Raw genomic sequence first — 21,594 nt, forward strand, 5'->3', positions numbered from 1 at the left:
CTCCCCATGGGCATCTGCGTGGAGGCTTTGCTGCCTGAATGTGACCCTCCGGGGAGAGCAGGACTCCCAGGTAAGCTGGTGCCCTCGTGGTCCTGCAGGCGTGGGGCACTGGAGGGATGTGGAAGGGACATGTGGGGAGGGTGCTGGTGCTGTCCCCATGGTGCTGGCACCACCACGCTCCCCCTTCCCATGGTTGTGTGCTGGGAGGGCTGGTAGGGGCGATGCCATCAGCCTGGGGGAGGCTTCAGAGCCAGCGAGTGCAGAGCTTCAGGAGTGCAGTAATTAGCAGAGCAATGCCAGAGAGCAGTAATTAGTGGCTAATTACTGCTGCAGAAATATGTGACCCGCAGCGCCTGTTGTCTCCACCTCCCACGTGGAGCTGGCTTGCCAGGCTGTGCCAGGAGAGGGCAGCGCCTTCCCCACATCCCCGGGGCCTGGGGAATGGAAGAACAAGTGTAGCCTGTCCCAGTATTTCATATCAAACTTTATTACTCTGCCACTGTACCAGTACATCATATTTACAGCTTGAAACTTCCATCTATGATGGAGAGGGCTGACCTGAACTTGGGCCCCAGCACATTGCCGTGCCGTGATGCCAGCAGCCTGCCCCGTAGTGTTGTGACACGGCCGCTTCACTGCGACATGTGCAGGGCTCCCCGCAGCTCCCTGCCCTCATCCTTGCTCCGTTCAGTCTGTTCAGTGCCCAGCCACATCTGTGTGGTGTGCCAGGGAACATGGGCTGCACCATGCCATGGCTGAACCCCAAACTCACCGAGGGGCCCCGGTGCCTTTTCCACAGAGCCCCCAAATCAGGCTTTGGTCACTCCCACTCTGCTCTGTCCCCTCCAGGATAACATCAGGGTGTTGGTGCCACTTCTGGACAGGTTGTGTAAGAGACAGGTTTACTTAATAAATAAATATGAATAACATATGGCTGATATTAGCATGAAATATAGCAATATTTGAGGTGGAAGGAAGGCTAAGATTTCGAGGACTCGGAGCTTTTGGCTGCTGTTAGTTTAGCTTAGCACGACGAGGCTATCTGCAGGCCTTTCGCCAGGCGTTGACTCCATGGCATGAATAACAGTGCCCTTTGGAATGGCTCGGAGGGTGTTCTAGCAGCGACGTGCTGGGATGGATAAATACTTGAGCACAGAGCACCCAGAGAGGTGCTGGGCTGGGAAGGTGCATGTCCCGGGGCGTCCTCAGCCCTGCAGGGTGAGGCCGAGGTGCCGGGGGTTCTCCGGTTCTCCACCACCTCTGTGAAGCATCGTGTGGGGCTGGGTAGCTCTGCTTTGGTTTTGTTAAAGCCTTTACCTAAAGCTCGGAGCACTAACGCTTGGTTGGCTCTGCCAGACCAGCCAAAGAGGGGCAGCGAGAGGGAGGGTGGCACAGGGGGGCTCGGGTGGGGGTCGTGGTGGGGGCTCAGTCGGCCGACACGGGCAGCGGGAGGAAGAGGATCGCCTTCTGCCCGTAGTGAGTCCGTGGCCCCAGCTTGCTGTTCCCGTTCTTCTTCAGGCCGACGAACCAGTTCTTATCGGCGTGCTTCTTGGAGACGTAGGTGTTGTAATGGTTCTCCTCGATCCGCTCCAGGAACAGGCACTCCTCGCCCAGTAGCTGCTGGAAGAGAGCCGTGCGTGGCGGCAGTGAGCCCCTGCCCTGTCTCTGTGCCCTGCCAAGGTGATGGGAAGCGTGCAGGTATGTGGCCTTGATTTATCTCCCTGGCCTGGGGGCCCTGTCCCTGACCCAGGCATTTCATTTGGCAATGTCTGAGCCGAGCACCACTCTCTGTAAGCTGGTGCTGGCGCATGCTCCTGCTCTGGCAGTGGTTGGTGCTGGCCGTGGGTTTAAGGAGACAAGCACAGGGAACAAAGCAGCTCTCTGGCGAGGCTCAGAAGCCTGCTGGCAGGATTACATGACACCCACTTAGCTATAAACGGGACTATTCCCAAAGACACAGATTATTTTTGGTGACACCATGTCCCATGGCTCCTGGGCACAGGAGCTCCTTCCCCACACCATTGTGCCCGTGCCGGCACTGTCACCACCTCTGGTGCAGGGCTGAAGAACTGAGGATGCAGAGGGAAAATCCAGGGAGGTTTCTGCTTCCCCACAGCCCTGTTGGCAGCCCGCAGCCCCCTTGTGGAGCTGGCACAGCTTGGGGTCTGTGGGGGTCCTGCTCCTGGAGCCAGCAGCTGCCGAGCTGGTAAGGAGCAGCTGCTGCTCCAAGCACAACTCGTGGTGTTTGCCAGGTGCTCGAGGCAGGGCTGCAAATGGTGCTATTGGGTTATTTGTTTGTTCCTCCCGCCCCCCAAAATAAAGCTGGACGGAGAGTGGCTGTCCAGCTGCCAAAATAACAAACAGAGGCTAATTGTTGCTTGCGGTTTGCATTACTCAGAGCTACGAGATTTCTGCAGACCTCAAAACCTCTCGGTGCCCGGTCCCACAGGAGCCTCGCGCTTACCGAGCCGTACAAGAGCCCGTTGGTGTCCATTGCCAGGTACTGCCCAGACTTGGTGCTCTTTATATAAACCTCACCCACGCTTTCCGCGCTTAGCTGGAGCTGAACTGAAAGTAAAAATAAAACAACAACAAAAATAAGAGGAAAATAAAAACAGGGGGCGAAAAAAGTGAGAGATAATGTCTAAGCTGCTAGGAAAGTTAGCAGGGTATTTTGGTGCTGAAGCTTGGGTTATAAAGAGTTTATAAGGAACAGTACAGAGCGTAATGAAAACATCTCCCTGTGCCCTCCCCTTCAAAGAAACCCCATAGCCATGTTTTAGGAACCAAAGACCAATTTTTTCCTTATTTTACATCAAAGGAAGGGCAGCCTTTTGGTTAAGACGCTGGAATGGGACACAGGAGATTGGGGTTTTAATTCTGGCTCTAATTTACAAATTTCTCATGTGGTTTTGACAAGACACTTGAGGAGTGACACACGAAGAAGTATTTTGAGAGCTAAACCGGGGACAGACAGGCTTCAGATGCCGGCGTTTTGAAACCGTGCCCCAAAGCATCCTGTCGGAGGCTGCCTTACTGGGGCTGCCGGGCGCAGTGGGGGAACTGGGGAGCTCCAGCAAGCTGCAGAGGGGCAGCAAGCGCTGCCCTTCATCCTGGAGAGCAACACGGGCATCCTGCAGATGTCCAGGAGCTGTGCCTGGTATCACTGCAGCTGATGTGAGCAGGAGGCATGACTTTGATAGCGACTGGGATCTGGGCCTGCCGGTGTAGAGTGCTGGGCGGCAGCACAGCCCATGGTGTCAGGCACCCTGAGCAGTGCTGGGCTTGGGCTCCCAATGCTGAGGCAAAAAAAAAACACACAAAAAAACCCTCCTTGTTGGCCTCCTGTTGTGGGAGATGAGCTGGGTCAGCGGCAGGCTGAGCGTCTGTGCCACCTCCCTCCCCGGCCTGTTTAGCCTTCCCCTTTGTGCGGTTACTTATTTTACCCCCGTGGGTTTCTTTCTTCCTTCCTTAGCTAATTACAGTGATTACAGCTTGGCTCTAGCTGTTGATCAATGGATTTGTCAGAAGAGAAGGGCAGAGGCAGTGAGGGTGCAGCCCGGGGGTGGTTCTCCTGCACGTGGTTCCAGCAGTGTGCACATCACCACCATGGGCACACGCTGAGCGGCTGCATCGGCACCTGCGGGGGCTGTGGGTGCGCCTGGGGTGTCGTGCAAAACCCCAGCTCTTCCAAAATACTGCTCCCATCTCCAAGTCAGCTCTTTCTCCCGATCTTTTCCTGTAGAGATTTGTAACAGGAATGTTGGGGTTGGTTTGAGTGAAGTGTGAGCAGGCTCCTTCACTCCAGCTCCTTCCTCCTTTTTTTATTTCTTTTTTTTAAATTTACTTTATTTAATCCTGCCTGGAACAGCATGCAGTGTGACCTCTTGGTGTGGCAGAAGCAGGTACCAGGGAAATCTTTACTGCGACGGGTCCATTCCTTGCTTTTGGTGCTCCCTGCTCAGCTGGAGGGGTTTGGTGGGGGCACAGTGGGGCTGCAGTCCCCAGCCTGCCTGGTGATCCCGCGGGGCTGCCTCCCACCCGCCTGGCCAGGGAAGGGGCGGTGGGACCAGAGCCATGGAGCTGCCTCCAAAACTGGCCAGGGGAAAGTGCATCCGTTCTTGCAGGCCTTTTCACGTCTCTGTACGGAGATTTCCGTCCATGAAGTAAACGCACGAAGCGGAGAAGGTAAGGCTGGTTTTGGGAATGTTGAGCTTCGTCCTCAAGAGCCAAAAATGCTCTGGTAAGGTTCCTTTTCATTTCACGGTGAAGGCTCGGGATGCACAAGTGCTGCAGCAAAGGACCAGGGAAGGAATCAGTACGTAGGGCTGGGTGCTGAGGGCCCAGGACGAGTGGCTTTTATTTTCCCACTAGATCCTTGAGCAAGCAGTGTCCCATGGTGGAGGCCAGCATCCTGCTCTGCTCCTGGTACACCCCGGGGCACTGTGACAAGGAGCAGCGTTGGTGCCTGCAGCACGCAGGCAGGGACCCCGGAGCGCGCGGTGTTTGGTGCCCAGAGGCACACCTCCTGCTGGCACGCCGCCCTGCACGGAGTTTCCTCTGTAAATATTTGCACGGTCGGATATCCACGTTTATGGGATCGTTTGCAGGAGGTTCCCTGCTGGCACAGGTTCCCAAACACACGGCCAGGACGGCAGCTGGCGAGGTGCGAGCGTGCCGGGGCTGGCACTGGTGGCCGGAGGGGAGATGCTCGCTGCGGGGGCAGCCCCAGGGAGGGGGCACTGGGCTCAGGGCCGGGGTGCTGAGCTCTCCCTAACGCTGCCAAGGGTGCTGCGAAGGGCAGGAGAAGGATATTTGTACTTGAAACTCTGCACAAACTGCCTCTTCTTGAAAGCAACATGAGGAAAGGTTGACTTTGGGGGAGAAAGCCACGTGGACGCTTGTGGTTTAAAGAAAAAAAAATGCTGTTCTTAGAATTTGTAAGGCTAATTGGGCTCCTCCCAGCGCTCCTTTCTAACCAAACAGGAGCCTGGCAGATCTCAGCTATGTTCCCGTAAGCACCCAGGGTACGGTGTACACAGGCTGCGGGAAGGTTGCTGCTGAGCACGGTGAGCAGAGAGGGGCAGGATCCGGCCCCAGCCCTAACCCCTGTGCCCCAGGAGCTGCTCTACCTGCCCCGCTCTCTTGGTGCAGTTTCCCAAATCCTCTCAAGCACTTGGAAAGTGCAGTGGGGGCAGGGGGCTCTGTGTCAGGCCAGGCGTGCAGCTCTCCTCTGGTGGCTTGGCACAGCTCGGTCAAAGCTGTGAGCTCAGCACCTTGGCCACGGGCTTGGCTGTTGGCAGGGAGAGGGAAGGAGCTGTTGGTGCCGTGGGGAGCTTCTGGAAAGGGCAGACAGCACCTTTCCTTGCTGTCCCTGCATTTTTAAAACTGAGAGTCACAAAATAACTTTTTTTTGGCTGATTCTTGCTTCTGTTGGACTTGCGTATCCCACAGGAATTTAATTTACTGCATTAGGGGAAAGGGAAGGTACCGAAGGCAAGAAGACACCATGTGCACCGCACAGATAAAACGCGTGCTGCCCGCAGAAGGGTCGGGGCCCTGTGTGCAGGGAGCAGGGTGGGGGTGCTGCCAGCAGGCACTGCATGCGTGTGGTGCCAGCACCAAACCCTCCAGCCAAGGGACAGCACAGGGGACATCGAGTCAGGTGTGATGGCTGTGGCCATACGCAGCATGTGCAGCTCCTCCTCAGCCCCTTTTTCCAGCTGCCAGCTTGCTCGTAAGCAGCCAAGCTGCAATTACCACCCCAGTTGTGCCCTGGGTGCTCTGCCCACCCGTGATCCCAGTAAGGACCAGTCAGCCTCGTGGCTGCCCCGCTCCCAGCTGCGTGCTGGGATGCTTCCTAGGGAAAAAGGTAGCCAAGACAGCGCCAGGCACAGGAGCAAGCAGGAGAGCTGAGCAGCCAGGCTGTGTGTGCTTACTGTGCTGGTCGCTTCGGTCCCGCGTCCCGTCCACCTTGCCGTCGGGAAGGATCCGTAGGAAGTGGCCCCCGTTGCTGCAGTACAGGAGCTTGGGCTTCTTGTAGTTCCCCGGGGGCAGGTTGAACTTCTCGGTCAGGGCAGTGAACGTGGTGATCTCCCCCTCGGCCATGCCTCAGCCTCTGCCCAGGCTGCAAGAGACAGGGAGGTGAGAGCGGGCACGGCGAGCTTCCCCGCACGGTGCCAGGCTTATAAAAAGGGGCAGGCAGGGAGGGGGCCGGGGCAGGTGATTCACGTGGTGGTGGCGGTGACACAGCCCTCAGGGTGATGCTCCCCGGAGTGGGAGGGCTGGTGGTCGTCTGCTCATCGGCGGCAGGGCCGGGGGCCTTTTAATTGTGTCGCAGCGAATGCTGTTTTCTTTCTGCTTTCTATTGACGTACGCACTAAAATTACACACTCGAGAAAAAGTCTGAAAACACCCAGTGTCTGATTGGAGCCCGCAGGAGGCAGGAAGCCCAGGCTAATAACTCTCTCCACTATTATACCTCAGTCATGATTATGACTGGGACTGCACGCACGCTGCTAGATAAGCAAACTTTTTTCTTCCTGTCTTGGCATTCTGCACCTCACCTGGCTGAGGCACAGACGTGCTTAGAGCCAGACCAAAATTTCGATGTTGTGGGTGATAAACGAGGGCACAGGAGGATTTAATTGCCTGGGCAGTGAGCGGGAGGTACACCCACACAAATGTGGGTGATGAAATGCATGTGAAAAAAGGAACTTTGAGGATATAATGAGCTTATATCATGCTGGTGCACCCTTGTATCCCAACTGAAACAGAGAGCCAGGCGCCTGGCCTAGAAACTGCGTTTAAAATCTGCCTTGAATAGGCTGACCCTCATGTGCAACCGTCCCTAGTGCTTATAGAGAAGTGGATTTATGAACAGAAAAAGACAGGGCAGAGGATAAACCTAGAGAGAGGAAATGACTTTAAATGCCACTTATTCCCATAGCTATATATGGGAATTGTTATATGGTCACTATTTATGTGTATTTATGTTACATACGGATTGTGAAAGCATCTATTTGGTATGGAGTTGTGTTACTGTAGAATTAGGGTTGAACTGGTATCATCGTGTGTGTTTCCCAGTGACCTGGGAGATAACTGGGAGTGCAACTCATGGCAATACACAGACACAGAGAAATGGATGGCTCTGTGTGTGCATAACCCCCAAACATTTGGCTGTAAGCTCCTAACTATTTAACTTTGCAAATGCAGCTGCAAGGAGGGGAAACTGTGCCTCCAAGTGGATCCCCAAAGTCTGCAGGAGATAAAAATATGTGAAACTGCCCGTTTCTTTTAAAGTTTTGGGAACTAAAAACTTAAACCTTGGAAATAAAGACTTTGTTGCTGTTGTTAAAAACACGCCCAGCCGTTTCCACCGACTTCGGTTAGTTCACAGGCTTCATCCCTTTCTTTCAGATGCGTCCCTTTGGGGTCGCTATTAGAACAGCGAGATTTCCTAGGAGGGGAGAACAGCCGGGAAGGAAGAAGCGTTCTCTGTCATCCAAGGCCTGAATTCCTGCTGGCAGCGAGCAGTTCCCGACGGGCCCCTCTCCTCCTGGCCCGCGGTGCCGTGCTGCAGCTGGAGGGCTGAAGTCAGGGGGCCCGCAGCCGAGCGCGGGGTCAGGGCGCAGGGGCCGGGCCATGTATTATTTTAAACTTTTCCCCACTGCCCTTTCTGCAGGACCGCTCTGATCTTGTTTCAGGAGTCATGTTTTCTGGAACAATGCCTAGCGAGCCGTGCTTTATCAGACGCGTTTCCCCAGCTCTTTGCTGATGTGCCCAGGGAGCTGTTTTGGTGCTTATCAGGTTCACAAAACCGGCTGCTGGCCAGCTCCACCCCGTATCACGCATCTCCCCGAGGCTCGGTCCTGCTCTGCCCCTAATTGCAAAGCCAAAAGCATTAACCTTTCTCTGCAGAAGTCAGACCAACTTTTATAACCATCTCTCTTGGTTTCCTTGCTGCTTAAATGAACAAAAGCAGCGTCAGGCTCAGAGCTGGGACGTTCAGATGGTGTGCGCTTGGAAGCAAAAGCCCCTGCTGTCCCATCTGACACAGCCCGGTATTTTTGGAAATGCTCACTGATGGTGATATAAGCTGACAGCGAGGTGGCACGCTGAAGGTGCTAGCACTGCTGCCCTGCAGTGAAGTGTCCCAGGGCTGCTCAGGAGGAGCTTTATGCATCCTGGTGGCCTTCCAGGGCAGCTGGTGGGCTCCCAAGGTACAGCTTTGACATCCTTTTTTGACACAGTTGTCAGGCAGCTGAAATTAGGTACCTCTGAGACCTTCTGCTCCCAAAACATTTTTTTTTCTATTGAGAAATCATAATTTTCTTGTAGTAGTTCAGATTTAATACCGATAACCTGCCATGCTTTCTCTGAATGAAAGCCTTCAAGTCATTCAGTGTGGTAGATAAGGCTTCAGTGCTTTGCTGAGCATTAATCAAGATCAGTGGCATTGTGCAATTTACTGGAAATACAGCTTTTCTTAAACCTTCCTCTGAGGGCAAAGGGCTCTCAGAAACCTCCTGGGCTGGCGGTGGAGAGAAGCGAGAAGCAAACCTCCCTCAGCCACGGGCTCAGAGCAGGAGCTCAGCAGCGCTGCGCCGCAGCCAACGTGGGTGAGGTGCAGACTGGTGCTTCCCTTGTTTACTGCCTGTCTGCACGGCTGAGTGCATCTATGGATAGCTTTAACAGAGCAGCTCTGCTGGAAATTTTCTTCATTTTCATGTATTTCCTTTAAGGTTTTTTGCTATTTTTAGGGCACCTTCAGTGCTCGCCAGCTGCCTTTGACTCCGCAAGAGAAGCTGAATGAACACAATTTTCCACTCCCATTGTCTCTCCTTGCTAAATACTGTTGCTGTTCTCATACTTTTATGACTGTGTAGTTGGTACTCTATGCACAGTACCACTCCAGGCCCTACTATTATATTTCTGGCAAGAAAATGTTAGTTTTTTATGGGAATTTTGTGTAATCTGGCATCTGGATTTACCCCATCTAATAGTAGCAGATGTCAAAACCTCCCAGGTCAGAAATGAGCTTTCTAGAGATAAAAAAAGGGCTTAAGAAGAGAGCTGAACCCAGAGGTTAATTCTGACCATGTCCCACTGGCCTGCAGCCATGGGGCTTGGCTGTGTGTGTGCTCCCCATGGCAGTGGGGAGAGGAGCCGGGTGTGAGGCTCCAGGAGCCAGGAGAATCTGAGATGTTTGGGGTCAGTTCCAGGCTTTATCACCGGCTGCTGCAGCTGCCAACCCAGAGGCTCTGATGTGAAATCCCAAACTCTGAAAGCATCTGAGTGAGTGCTGGGTGCCAGCCACGCTGCCAGCACCAGGCGAGCTCTGCGTGAGCCCAGAAGCCAGCGGGTGTGCTGGGGCAGCGAGCAGGGGGCTCCTCGTCCTTCCCTGCTTTAAAATCAGTACAGGCTCCACTGGCCAAAAGGCACGGTTTTCCCCTTTGCTCCCTTTACAAAGCTGGTGCTGGTGAGAGGCTGGCAGCCCGCAGGACTGCTGTGACCCTTGGATTCACGGGGCGGCCAGGTGAGGTGAGCCTGTGCTGTATTCATCATAAAGCACCCAGATGCTGCCCACAGGAACCCAGAAATGTCTCACGAACCTGGCTTAGAACAACTCAAATTCATTGAGACTATTCTTGGCTTTGGATACGGTCCTTTTATAGGTCTGGGAGGAAATGTTCTGGATGGGCTCTGAGCATCCCTTCAGAACAATCTGGAGGCGTTGGTGAGCAGTGCAGCTAATGCCAGTTGTCACTGAGATGGTCGGATGATGATTGTAGAGAAAGCTCCAAACAAAAGACAGCCACGCTCAGGATTTGTTAGGGTTTTCTCAGGCTCCACATAATGAGATCAGTGTCCTCAGAATTAGGCCCTGGTGAGTGCAGTGGGAACGCTGCAATTGGTTTCTCTCTGGAACATGTTATTTTCTCCATTAAAACAGAAATCATATTTATCCCAGGGTGCCACCAGACTGCGCTGCCTCCTGTTGGGCTCATTTCCCAGCCCTGCTTTTGGCTTCAGGCAGCTCTCTTCCCAGGAAATTTAGATAGGAAGTAGGAGAATGGTTACAACAGGTAAAATATTTTAAATAATTTAGGTTCTGGCTTTCCTCCACGCATTGTCTGCCCCGGTGGATTCCTGAAGCACGGGGGCTGACAGATACGGCTTCAGGGAGCTGGCTGGGGTGATCCAAGAGCTGCCCGAGCCTGCTGAGGAAAAATTGCTCGGATGAACAGGGATTTCATTCCTTGCAAGTCTTAGAGATGCGCTGTGTGGGACGGATTTCCTCACCCAGGAATAGCAGGCCGTGCGAGATGCAGGCAGGATCAGAGCTCAGCAAGAGTTTCCTACAAGTGGCTCCACAACTCACAGTGTGGTGGAGTCAGAGCTGGGCTGGGGCAGCCCAGGAGCCCCGCTGGAGGTGCCAGGCACGGCTGTGATTCCTCGGATCCTCAGAGGAGGACTCAGTAAACGAGTAGGCAAAGCCTATGATAAATGTGTAGTAGGTGGTTGTGTGCAGATCAGCAGAAAGCATTGGCTTGTTCCTAGTCAGTGTTTATGGTAGGAAGGTTTTATTTCTAGCAGTAGAATTAGCTGCTTAATGATGTATTTATCAGTCAGGTTTTACCCTTTGTAAGTGGAATTTGTGCTCTAAAGTGTGACCAAAGCTGTAGGAATTGATTTAACTCCTGCCCACAGTCGTCCTCTGCTCTCCACCCTTGGCCCAGCACTGGGATGCCGTAAGGTCGGCCTCACCGTGGCCGTGTCAAACCCTCCTGATGCTGTCTCAGTTCCCATCCCCTCTTTGTTCCCAGCAGGGAGCCCTTGGAGAAGCGTGCACGTCCCAGATCTGTGCAGCCCCGAGGGAATGGCCTGCCAGCAGCTGAGCATTTCAGAGCCATGTGTGACTGCTGCACTTCTCCGGGCTGGGACCTGCAGCACAACATCTCAGCAGAGCCGTGGCACCCGTGGGGAGACAGGAAAACAAAGTGAGGATCTGCTTTCTAATTACCTTCCAGCCTCTCCTGCCTCCCCACCCACACCCTCCTGCAATCTGGTGATTAACTTAATTACAGCCCCAGCTCCTGAAGCCGGTCCAGCCGGGGAGCAGGAGCTCTGCCAGGAGGGTCTCGCTCCCCGTGGCCTGGCTGGGCTCGGACCAAGCCCATGGACATGAGCAGCGCTGGCTGCAGATGCAGCTCCCATGGCCTCGTGTGCGGGATTTAATCACTAAGCTCGGTGCTCGCCAGATGTGTGGGACCTGTGATGGAAAGAACACCCTGGGCAGAGCACAAGAGCTCAGTTTCTCCAGCGAAGGAGGGGGTGGGAGATGCGTAGCCAAGGGGGCTCCTTTCACCTCTGGGCTTTGCAGCCGGAGGCGATGCAGCTGCCTGGGGGCTGGGGGTGGCTGCTGCTCCTTCCTGCGCTGTGCTCCCTCCCCAGCAGGGGATCTGCTCCTGTCCGTGCTTTAAGGTGCTGTTTACGCCATTTATTATAAATTATAGAAGGTAATTAGTGCAGTGCGGATATTGAGGGTTTCCCCTTTCCTCTAGCGGAGGGCACGTGCTGCCTTTTCCAGGTCCCCCCACAGGCTGGCACTGGCACCCACCCACCCTCCTGCTCCTTTGCTTTCCTGCAGCGCTGCCCCCAGCCCCTCGCTTGCACCGACCGAGACGCACCCACAGGTGGGACCGACTGCTAAACCACACCACGAGTCACCCGGCCCTCGTGGCCTTGATTTGGGTGCCCGGGGACGAAGGCTCCATGCTGCTGGGGCTGCTGATGCCCTGGGGATGGCGATGGGGGAGTGGGTGCCCCTGTGCGCCCTGCTGGGGACCCGCTCCCCCAGCCCTGGCGGGCAGGGAGGTGAAGCTGGGTGACGCTCGCCAGGCTCACAAATGTCACCACCCGCCCCCGGTGTCCAGGCAGGACGCTGGGCAAAATGTCAGACCACAGAGCCGGGAGCTGTCTGGGCCCAGGTGTGGCTGCCCCGCGGCCGCTGGCTCCGGCCCCAGGCGCCCACGGATGGACAGACGGACGGACGGCAGCCAGCCACCGCCGCACCTGGCCCCGGGGCAGGCTTCTCGCGGCGTCTGGTTGTGCTCTGGTTGTGGCACTTTTACCCAGTTTTTCCCTGCCTCCCTCTGGGAGCGAGTAGATGCGGAGAGGAAAAGCGTGGCTGCCTGCAGCTGGGAGCCGGGCTGCTTGCAGAGCAGCTCTGCCCAGAAAAACCATCAGCTGACCCCAAATGACAGATTCTAGCCCCAAAATTTTACTCTATGCTGTGCTCTTACGCCACGGGGCTGATGTGGTTCTCCTGCTGGGCTAAGTCCCCGCTGACCCTGTGCTTCCAGCCCAAGCAAAGCTCCCTGCCAGCAGCCCCGCTCCAGGCTGGTGCCTTGTCACTGCCCCTCTCCTTCGCCCTGCTATCAGCTGCGGGCCTGTGCCAAGCTCTCATTGCTGAAATGGGTCCAAAACGTCAGGGTGCTGTTGCTAATAAGGCACAAGGCTTGAATTAGGAGCAAAAAGCAGCAATTTGCATGTGTTGTCAGATGTAACACTTCCTTCAGCTGGCCCTCTGAAGAATAGCCAGGCTTAATCAAGGGTTGGCTCAGGCTTCAAAAACTGGGATTGGAGTTTGGGTTCAGGCTTTATACCGTGTCCTTCCCCCTAGACGAGGAGAATGCTGGAAGTGAGGGTTTCATCTCCAGGCCAAGTGAAACCTCACAGCCATACTCGTGGTTAACCATCAGTAGACATATCATCACTCAGAAGTCAGGCTTCCTCCAGCAGAGTCTCAGTCTCTGTTGTTCCAAGGAAAATCGCTTGGTTTCTGGGTTCGCTATGAGCTTAGCAGTGATTTACTGCCCTGAAAACGCGCAGGGAGTTAATTATGCTCATTCTAAAATATTTGTGTAAGGGCTATGTCGTGTTATGTTCTGAGAAAAACTGCCTAGGAGGATTCTGTTCTTAATTCTGCTGCTTGATATCGTCCTCGAAATGCAGTGCCTGGTAGCTACGGGTGCCTGAGTAAACGGCCAGGGCTGTGTTTTGCCACGCACACTGTTGCTCAATAACTTAACAGCACAACAAAAGCTTGAGATAATAATTACAGGGAAAATCCACTGATAAATAATAATTTTCTTATCTGCGTGCCTTGAGGGCTGGAGAAAATGCCTTACAGTGTGAAACTGTGGTGCACGAGAACATGCAGGGAGAGTTTCAGATGAGATCTTTCTGTTGGAGCAAGGCAAGCTCAGAGCTGAATCTTTGTTAATTTGGGTGAGAGGCTCAGCCACAAAACAAACAAAAAAGCCCCACAGGACGGTTAATGGGGGGATAACACCTCTGCACTCAGCTAGTGAGCCCGCTGTGTGTTCCATCTACCTCCTGCTGCCAGGAGAGCAAGGCAGGTCGCTTCTCTGCACATGGTCTGAGGCCAAATTTGGGGTCTCTCAGCTCAGCCCCAGGGACCCCGAGCTGCCTGTGGGTGCCCGCTGCCCCTCGGAGAGGAGCACGAGCTGCATGCTGCTGCTGCCAGCCTAACCCTGGTCCTCCTGTCCCCGACAGCAACGTACTGAGGCACCTGCACCTGCGAAGAGGTCGGCACCAAAGTGGTCCCCGTGAGACACCTGCAGTGACAGCGGAGCCACCGCGGTGTCAGCAGCAGGAGCACCTCTCCGAGGGAAACAGAGCCTGGCCCCGCTGCGTTCCCCTGGCAGAGAGGTGAGGTGGTGGTGGTGGTCTGCAGGCTCCCCCGCCCTTCTCATCCCCGTAAGCAACCACCTGCATGGGAAGTGCAGTTTCAGATACCCACACCTGGTGGAGGGGGCACCGCGGGGTCCTGCTGGTCCCCAGAGACCTGGCCAGGGCTGCCGGTGGTGATGGGAGGTGGAGACACACGGATCTAAGCGAAAATGCCAGCAAATTAACTGAAAATGTACCCACTTGAGTAGCCTTATGTACAACATAAATGTAAGGATGTGCAGCTGTTAGAAAATTAACAAATGACTTCTCTGGGGGAAAAAAGTGAGTCTGTGAAAGGCAGGGCAGCTCTGGGCAGGTGGCAGAGCTTTGCACAGGGAGCTCTGGGAGCTTTGGTGACGTGCAGAGGGGACTCGGTGGTCCCTTTCCTGCTTGGATGGCACAGGGGCTGCAGAAAGCCCCTGGAGCTGATGGCTGCTTGCGGGCAGAGTGGGGAGATGTGCAGAAAAGCAGCCCTGGCACTGAGCACCAGCAGCCGGCAGCATTTTCAAGGCGGTTTGTGGCTCGCAGAGTGCCCCCGGTACAGGCAAACAGCACGAGCCTGGAGTCCCCATCCCAGAGCACAGGCTGGGATTTGTTACGGTAAAGATCTCCCCCTCCTGTCCGCCCCGGCAGCACCGGGCTGAGAGCAGGGGGAAACCGAGCTTGGGGAGCCTGCCCTGGGGCTCTGTGCCCCAAACGCCGCCCAGGAGGGCTTTAGGGCCATCGGGGCCACCCGGAGCAGCCCGCGGTGGCCGTGCCGGGGGGGTTGGCTCAGGGGCTGGGCGAGCTGCCCAAGCCCCGTGGGCTGGGGATGCTGCGGGGAGCCGAGGCTGCGAGTGTGCCTGCGCACCTGGCATGGAAATAAGAGAAATTTTGGCAGAAGGAAGGGCCCTGCGAGGGTGAGTGCTCGGCCCGAGGTGGGAGCAGCGGTTTGCTAACGCCAGAGGCGTGGGAAGAAAAGCCCCAAGGTCAGGGCTGACGCCCAGATTTCTCCTCTTAGAGCTCGGATCTAAATTAAGAGCCAGAAGCGGGGACAAACGTTGTGAGCGCACGAAGGCCGTGAGTCACCATGGCCCCGTGTCTAGACCATTGTGGGCAACCAGCGGGGCTTTGGGAGGGCGGCTGCGAGCTGGCAGCCCCGCGCCAGGAGGCTGGGGGACAGCCGGGTCTATAATATAGACATTAACCGTGGTGCTCTGAGGGCTTGTGTTAGCCTCTGCCTGCCACATTGAGCAGCCGGGAGAATGGAGTTATTTTGTTCCCCTGTTTTCCTTCAGGTGTGACATTTCAGCAGGTACAGAGGGGCTGGTGGCAGGCAGAGCCGTGCCAGCTGCAGGTCCCGGGCAGGGCCGCTCTGCTCCCTGCTGCCCGGGGACTGCTGCAGCGTCTGCTCCCGTCTGCAACAGCAGCATTCAAATAAGATAATCTGGTGCTGGATGCGAGGCAAAAAATAGTAAGTGCTCTTACTGAGAACTACTGAGTCAGGCGTCTCTCTCGTTTAACAAATGGAGAGCGGAAGGGAGGATTATTGCGTCTATTCAGGCCACACAACGGGCTGGGGCTGAGAGCATGACAAAGCAGCAGCTCCTCTCTCTCCCTCTCTCGCTGAACTGGTTTTCAACAAATTCTTCTGCAGAGAGATTTCTATTGTGAGCCGCTTAAAAAGCAAAGCCGGCCAGGCCGCCAGCCCAAACGGTAATCATCAACGTGCAGTTGCACAAAATGAATGTCAGATTTCTAAAAGCACCGTGGCCGGCAATCAGTGCGAGCCGTGTCACGCAGCCCAGCTGCCCGTGTCACCGGGGGGCTGTGTGACACGGTGCCAGGCTGCCCTTCCCCGGGTACCCAAACCCTGGGCTGCCCCGAATTCCTGCTGGCAGCCTGCTCGTGGCACCTAGCAAGGCTTCTCCTGCCTCTTCCTTAATCTACGAGCTGCGGGGGGCTGTGCCCCTCTCCAGTGGGTGAGCCCCCACCTTGGCCGGGGCCGCCTGCTTGTGCTTGGTGGTGCTGGGGCTGGCTCTGCCTGCTGAGATCTCACTGGGGCTGCTGCTGGTTTTGGTCTGACCCGTGGTTAATGACCACAATCTGGGCAGACCCGTGGTTAATGACTGCATTTCGGGTTGACCTGTGGTTAATGACCACCTTTCTTCACCATTCCTTGCAACCTCTCATTTCTGAGCCCTGATTCAGAGAGGAATGCATTCATCTCATCCCAGCTCCTGTGATTCTGGGGGTTATGAAATTAAGGATGATTAAACACAACAGGCAAGCATACTTGGCATTACTGCGGCTGGCGCCCTGGAGGCTCTGGGGAGGAAGGTGCTGCTCTCGCAGAGGGTGAGGCCAGACCAAGGCAGCCCCAGCCCTACTTCCAGAGGTCTCTGTGCAGTTACCGGGCGGGTGTTTAACCACTGCAGGGCTCCGGCACCCTGCTCCGATAGGAATTACCCTGGAGCTGCAGGGATGTTGGGGGCCAGGGCAGCACAGCCGTGTGCACTGCACCCTGACACCGCGCCAGGCTCAGGGCAGTGGCCTCCTCTGATCGTCTCATTTATTTCCTGCCAGGGAGAAGCCAAAATCTAACAGCAGTTTCTGTAATATCTGTAAGTTCCCCTGGCTGGTGGGGAGCCAGGGCTCCAGCACCCACTGTGGCACTGGGTGTCTGCCGGTGGCGTTTGGTGCTGCACGGGGAGCGGGGTGCTCACAGGGACCACGAGGAGGACGCAGCCCTGCGAAGGCAGAGCCTGGGATGCGCAGGCAGCAGGAGATGGGAACCGACTCAACCTCCAGCCAGCAGTTATTGCACCATTAAAGTGAAAATTGGTGATTGCCTCCTCACTGAAAAGTTACAACTTTCTTTAATTAGTCCCCTAAAGCGAGGCTTATTTCCTGTTGAAATGTGTGTGTTTGTGGTTCAGGATTGCAATGTCTCTTAAAAATCCTTTTTCATGCCTCCTCCCACGTGCTGTTGCTCATGCAAATATGGGCATGCTGCGAAACGGATGGGGCCATTTGCGGTTTGGTTGGGTTCCTGCACTAATTAAGGGCCTCATCCAGCCCCTAGGAGCTGCTGAAAACTGCACGGAGCTGAGAGGAGATTGATTGCTGCAGGAAACTGGGAGTGGCGCTTCTAAAATGACCCCGGGAATTTTCCTTGTGATGGGAATTTTCCTTGTTCCCTGCGAGCACAGGGTGAAAAACCCGGGCATGCCGAGCACCTGCAGGCACCTGCTGGGCTGCAGGGAGCAGCGGGAGCTGAGGACAGGGGCAGGGCTGGCGGTCACACACCTGGGGACCTGCACCGAGCCACGGCCAGCCCCGGGCAGGGTCTGCCCCTGCAGCCAGGGGTGGGCACTGGTCCTGCCTTGGCATTGCACAGCTCCAGGGCAGCCACGCCGTCTGTGTCACAGCTCTTCTAGGCAGAAAATACCCATCTTTGTTGCAAAGGAAAGAAAAGGGCCTTTCTGGCTGCTAAGCTCTCTGGTTTTCTATTTATTTATTTATTTTCTGGCTTGGCATCAGAAGAGAAAACAAATATTTAGGAGGGTTCTGACTGTGGTCTGCTCTATCAGCGCGCCGTCAGAAGCACGCTGAAATAAGAGGAGGCAGACTGAAATGAGCCTGCCGTGGTTAATGTCATCGTGGACCCTGTCACTTAGCCCTGACTCCTCACCGTCAGGATGCTTTGAGCTGCTCACTGCTGTTGAAGCCAAACCAGAGACACCAAAGACGCCAAATACAAAGAAGAAATGCTGCAAGCTCTGATTGCCCTGCTTGGGAGGAGCAGGGCATGGAGCTGGGCATCTCCTCCGAGCCCCTGCTGTCCCTGCCTCTCCCCCCACACCTGTGAGCATTTCAGCTTGCTCGTGCTGTCTGGCAGAGAGGAAAACACTGGCAAAACAACGCAGGGAGGCCTGAGGGCAGGTACCTGCCCCCAGCGTGGTGGTGGTGGACGTGGGGCTGCAGCCGGGGGAGCAACGTGGAAGGAGCCGCATCCAGCTGCCTGAGGAGCTGCCGCGGCCGGGAGGAAGATCAAGGTCTCAGGAGTGGGAGGAAGGCCAGAGTCATTTGGGGAGCTTGGGAGGGAAAGCCTATCCCCTGGGCTCGGGTGGAGCTGGGAAGGAAAGTTTATCCAAAGGGCTTGCGAAGCTGGCTCTGGCCGGAGACCTTGGTGGACCCGAACTCCGGTCAGCCCCAGTCCAAGCGCACGATCCTGCACGCCCCGAGACAGCAGAGTGCTTGTGGCAGCAGCTGGAGAAAGTTTTGCTGACCCCGTCTTGTGGGGAGAACAATCAGGCATTGTCCTGCCCTACCTCCACCAAGCTGGTCCTGCCCTTAGGAACCCGTTAAGCTTTAGACCCCTGGCTGTGCCGACCTGCCCGTAAGGCTCGGGAACTCTCCAAGGCGATCGCTGCTGAGGCCGTGAGGGGCACAGGCTGCCTGCTTCCAGCACATCCCCCACAGCCGTGTGGGGCCGGGAGCCTGCAGGGCTGGGGGTGGTGCTGGGGCACCTGCCTGCACCCCCAGGCACGGGGAGCAAAGCGGGGCGGCGAGGCGAGGCGATGCTCCCACACATCCAGGCAAACCCCGGGGCTGGAGGGGGGGCTTGGGTGTCTGCTAGGGCAGGCCCAAGGACTTTTTTTTAAAGGAAATTATTATTAATAATTATTATTATTATTTTAAAATGGACCATTTTATAGTGCTGTATCACTTCAGCAAATTTCCTATTTGGAAGTAAAATGGTCCAAATACCGCGTTTCGCAAAACAAAATATTTTAAAGATTCCGATTCAGATTGTGCCACCGGCTTCTGGTCAATGCCTTCCTTTCACTTGCAGTCATCTTGAAATCGAAATTCCTCCCTCCCGGGGGCAGGAGCCTGGTGACACTTGCAGGGACCGGGGCTCTGGGCGCAGCCAGGTGGGGAACGGTGCCCGACATCCCGCTCCCGTCGCTCTTTCCCCCCTCCCGGCCCGGCTGTCAGCTCCTAACCCCCCCCGGGGGCCCTTTCCTGGCCGCTGCCGCCCCGCGGGTGCCCAGCAGCAGGCAGGGAGCCCCCGGCCCCGCGTGGCCCCCGGCCGCTGGGAGCAGCCCCAGGCCCCCGGGGGGGCCGCATCCCGCCCCCTCCCCGCCGCATCCCGGGGGTACCGCGGCCTCCCCGCGCCCCCCGAGCCCCCGCAGCATCCCCGGGGGGGAGACGGGGACGTACCCGTAACGGAGCCGCGGAGGAGCTGCCGCCGGCGGGCCCGGGCTTTGGCTGGTGTCAGAGCGCAGGGGAGAACCGAAAAATAAAATAGGGAAAAAAAAAAAAAAAAAAGGGAAAAAAAAAAAAAAGCCAAACCGGAGCCTATTGGTGAGGCGCTGCGGTGGGAGGGGAGCGCCCCCCCGGCCGCGGCTCCGGCCCGAGCGCTCCCTGCTGCTGCTGCCGCCCCGCCCGCAGCACGGGGAGGCACCGGGCACCGGGTACTGGGCACCGGGTACCGGGCACCGGGCACCGAGCTGTGCTGGTGGCGGGCACCTGCCGGGCTCTGGCAGCATCAGGGCAGGCTCGGCTCGGCTCAGCTCAGCTCAGCTCAGCTTGGCTCGATTTGGCTCGGTCAGAGCCTGCCACTGCCGTGGGTACAGGGTGCTGCGGCACCGTGGGGGCAGAGAGGAGAAAGCTGGCGGAGGAGCCAGCTTTCTTGGGCTCTCTTTTCTCGTTCCCATCCCCGCGGCCCTGCTGCTTTGGGCAAGCACTGGGTGGTCCTGTGCCCTCCCGGGATGCAATGAACCACTTTGCCCCAATGAGTGCCGGGCTGAGCTGCAGGGATGGGGGCTCTGCACCCCTCAGCCCCATGCTGACGATGCTGGGGTGCTCCGCAGTGGCAGAGATTGGCCTTAAAGGCGAGGTGCTCTCAGGAACCTGATAAATTATCCCCCTGAGCCTGATATCTGTATCCCCTGGGACTCAGGGAGCAGTGCTGGGTGCAGGTGTAGGATCTATCAGAGGGTGCCTGGCCCGTGGGCACCGGCTGAGCCACGCACACGACGCAGGGTTTGTGCTGGCTGCGGGGGTGAAGGAAGCATTGCGGAGCTTGGCCTGCCTCCACCGGCCTTCTGCAGCCTTGTTTGACCAGGGTTATCTCAGGCTTGCTTAAAATGTGTTTTCCGTCCTGGTTCACACGGAGCCTGTGTGTCTGGGCAGCCAAGCCGAGTCCAAAGCACACTGAGCCCAGACGTTTTGTTACAAACATGTCCCAGTTCACTGCAGTTCACAGCAGCCCACGGGGATCATTCTTGGCGGATCTGACACAGCCCGGGTGGGCTCGGGGCCTCCCCAGCATCCCCGTGCTCACTGCCCTGTGTCTGGGTGTTGGAACAAACCTGTGCAACATTTCCTCGTGCCATCATAGCCGTGTGCCAACGGTGGAAGGGAACAACAAGCAAGACAAAGCCAAACACTGCCCTTGAATTAGGCTGAGCTTTTCCTGGATGGCAGGCATTCGGGTTATTCGTGAAGGAGGAGTGCTGGGAAACGCAGCCCTGCCTCCTTACAGAGCTGCCTTCTTCTGTTCCTGGGCTGTGGGGAGCGCTGCACCCCCTGCCTGCCTCCCCCTGTGCCAGGTGGCTGGGGGCTCTGGGCACTGCGGGTGGCACTGCTCGCCTGCCTCCCCCCAAATTTAGCTCTGTGCCCTCCCTGCCTGGCCTGGACGCAGCCGTCTCTGGTGAGAGCAATCGTCTGGCAGCCCCACACAAGGCGCAGAGCGAGCAGTGGCTGGGAGCTCTGCAGCAGTCCCCATGCTGAGGAGCAGCTTGGCCAAATCCCAAAGGCTGACGGTGCCGCCGCAGCCCTGCAGCGCTGCCCTCCCTGCCCGGGCCCCAGGGCGAAGCCCGGGTGGCAGCAGATGCCTGCGCTGTTTTCTAGGCTCTCTGGACGGCTTTTGACAGCTCCTGCTCCTGCCTCAGGTAAGGAACCCCCTCACCGCTCCGCCTTGAATATCTGCTGACCTTCTCGGCTAGGAGTCCCAGAAGTAACACACATTTCTTGGGGTTGTTTGGAAGCATGGCAAATAATTAACCACAGAGTGGCTTTTTCCTTGAGGAAACACGAGGTGCTGCTTTCTGTTCAGCACCCAGGCACTGTGTGTTGCTGCTCGTCCCCCAGGTCAGGGTCACGCAGCGCTGACAGCAGGCAGAACTTCCTGCAAGTCGGGTTGGAAATGAGCCCCTCAAGGTGCCCCAGGTCCCAGGGTTTGGGTTCATTCCTCGGAGCTGCGCTGCTGGAAGGGCTGAGCAAAAAACCTGCAGGCAGCACTGAAGTGTCCTCCCCCACCTCCCCTCCCCATTTTCTGTCCCTGAGCCCAGAATGAGGACAAAGAAACCCCAACCGCTCCCCAGCCACGCACACCCAGCCGAGCTGCAAACTGGTGGCGGATTAGGAACCACAAAAGCTCATTGCAGACCTTGTGGGAAGGGATTGCAAAGCCCGGGGCAGGGCTGTGGCTCTCCAAGGGCCATGCCCCAAAGAGGACACCAGGGAGGTGCTGCATGGGGTGCCCAGCAGCCAGGTTGGGGTGCGTGATGCTGTGCAGCTGGGTGTCACCCTGCCCCTCGCCCCGCTGCCCCCAGGCCGGGCAGCTCCCGGCGCGATGCCCGCACACCCCATGCCCGCAGCACTCACGGCAGCTCGTGGGAAGAGCTCCAAGGAGAAGCGATGTCCCTCAGACCGACACCGGCATCGGGGCTGTGCTGGCTCCGGGCAAAATCCAGCCTGGGGCAGCGCGCGGCGGTGCCGTCACCGGGGCATGGGCTGCTGCGCTGTGCCCACATAGGACGAGGAAGTATGGATAATCCT

At 56.8% G+C, this 21,594-nt stretch overlaps 1 protein-coding gene across 2 annotated transcripts; it reads right to left on the reverse strand.

Annotated features, from left to right (window-relative positions):
- Positions 1–465: 465 nt before the first annotated feature.
- FGF1 (fibroblast growth factor 1) lies at positions 466–21,562 on the reverse strand. Of its 2 annotated transcripts, none has more exons than XM_084295105.1 (4): positions 21,421–21,562; positions 5,940–6,127; positions 2,465–2,568; positions 466–1,617 (listed from the first exon to the last, which is right to left on the reverse strand). In XM_084295105.1, the coding sequence occupies exons 2-4, from the start codon at positions 6,106–6,108 to the stop codon at positions 1,426–1,428; spliced, it is 465 nt and encodes a 154-aa protein (XP_084151231.1). In that variant the 5' UTR covers positions 6,109–6,127; positions 21,421–21,562; the 3' UTR covers positions 466–1,425. The 2 variants fall into 2 exon arrangements, with proteins under 2 accessions (XP_084151231.1, XP_084151230.1); XM_084295104.1 differs by having other exon boundaries at positions 466–1,620.
- Between the last annotated feature and the right edge of the window lie 32 nt (positions 21,563–21,594).

This window comes from Netta rufina, assembly GCF_964035555.1.
Source record: "Netta rufina genome assembly, chromosome: 14".
In the NCBI taxonomy this organism is placed as follows: domain Eukaryota; kingdom Metazoa; phylum Chordata; class Aves; order Anseriformes; family Anatidae; genus Netta; species Netta rufina.

Excerpts from the sequence above, each read along its gene's own strand:
- FGF1 (XM_084295104.1), bottom strand. The coding sequence starts at position 6,108 with ATGGCCGAGGGGGAGATCACCACGTTCACTGCCCTGACCGAGAAGTTC. Across the intron at positions 2,569-5,939 it reads GGACCGAAGCGACCAGCACA|TTCAGCTCCAGCTAAGCGCG; the intron begins GTAAGCACACAC and ends TTTTACTTTCAG. Across the intron at positions 1,621-2,464 it reads ACGGGCTCTTGTACGGCTCG|CAGCTACTGGGCGAGGAGTG; the intron begins GTAAGCGCGAGG and ends GCTCTCTTCCAG.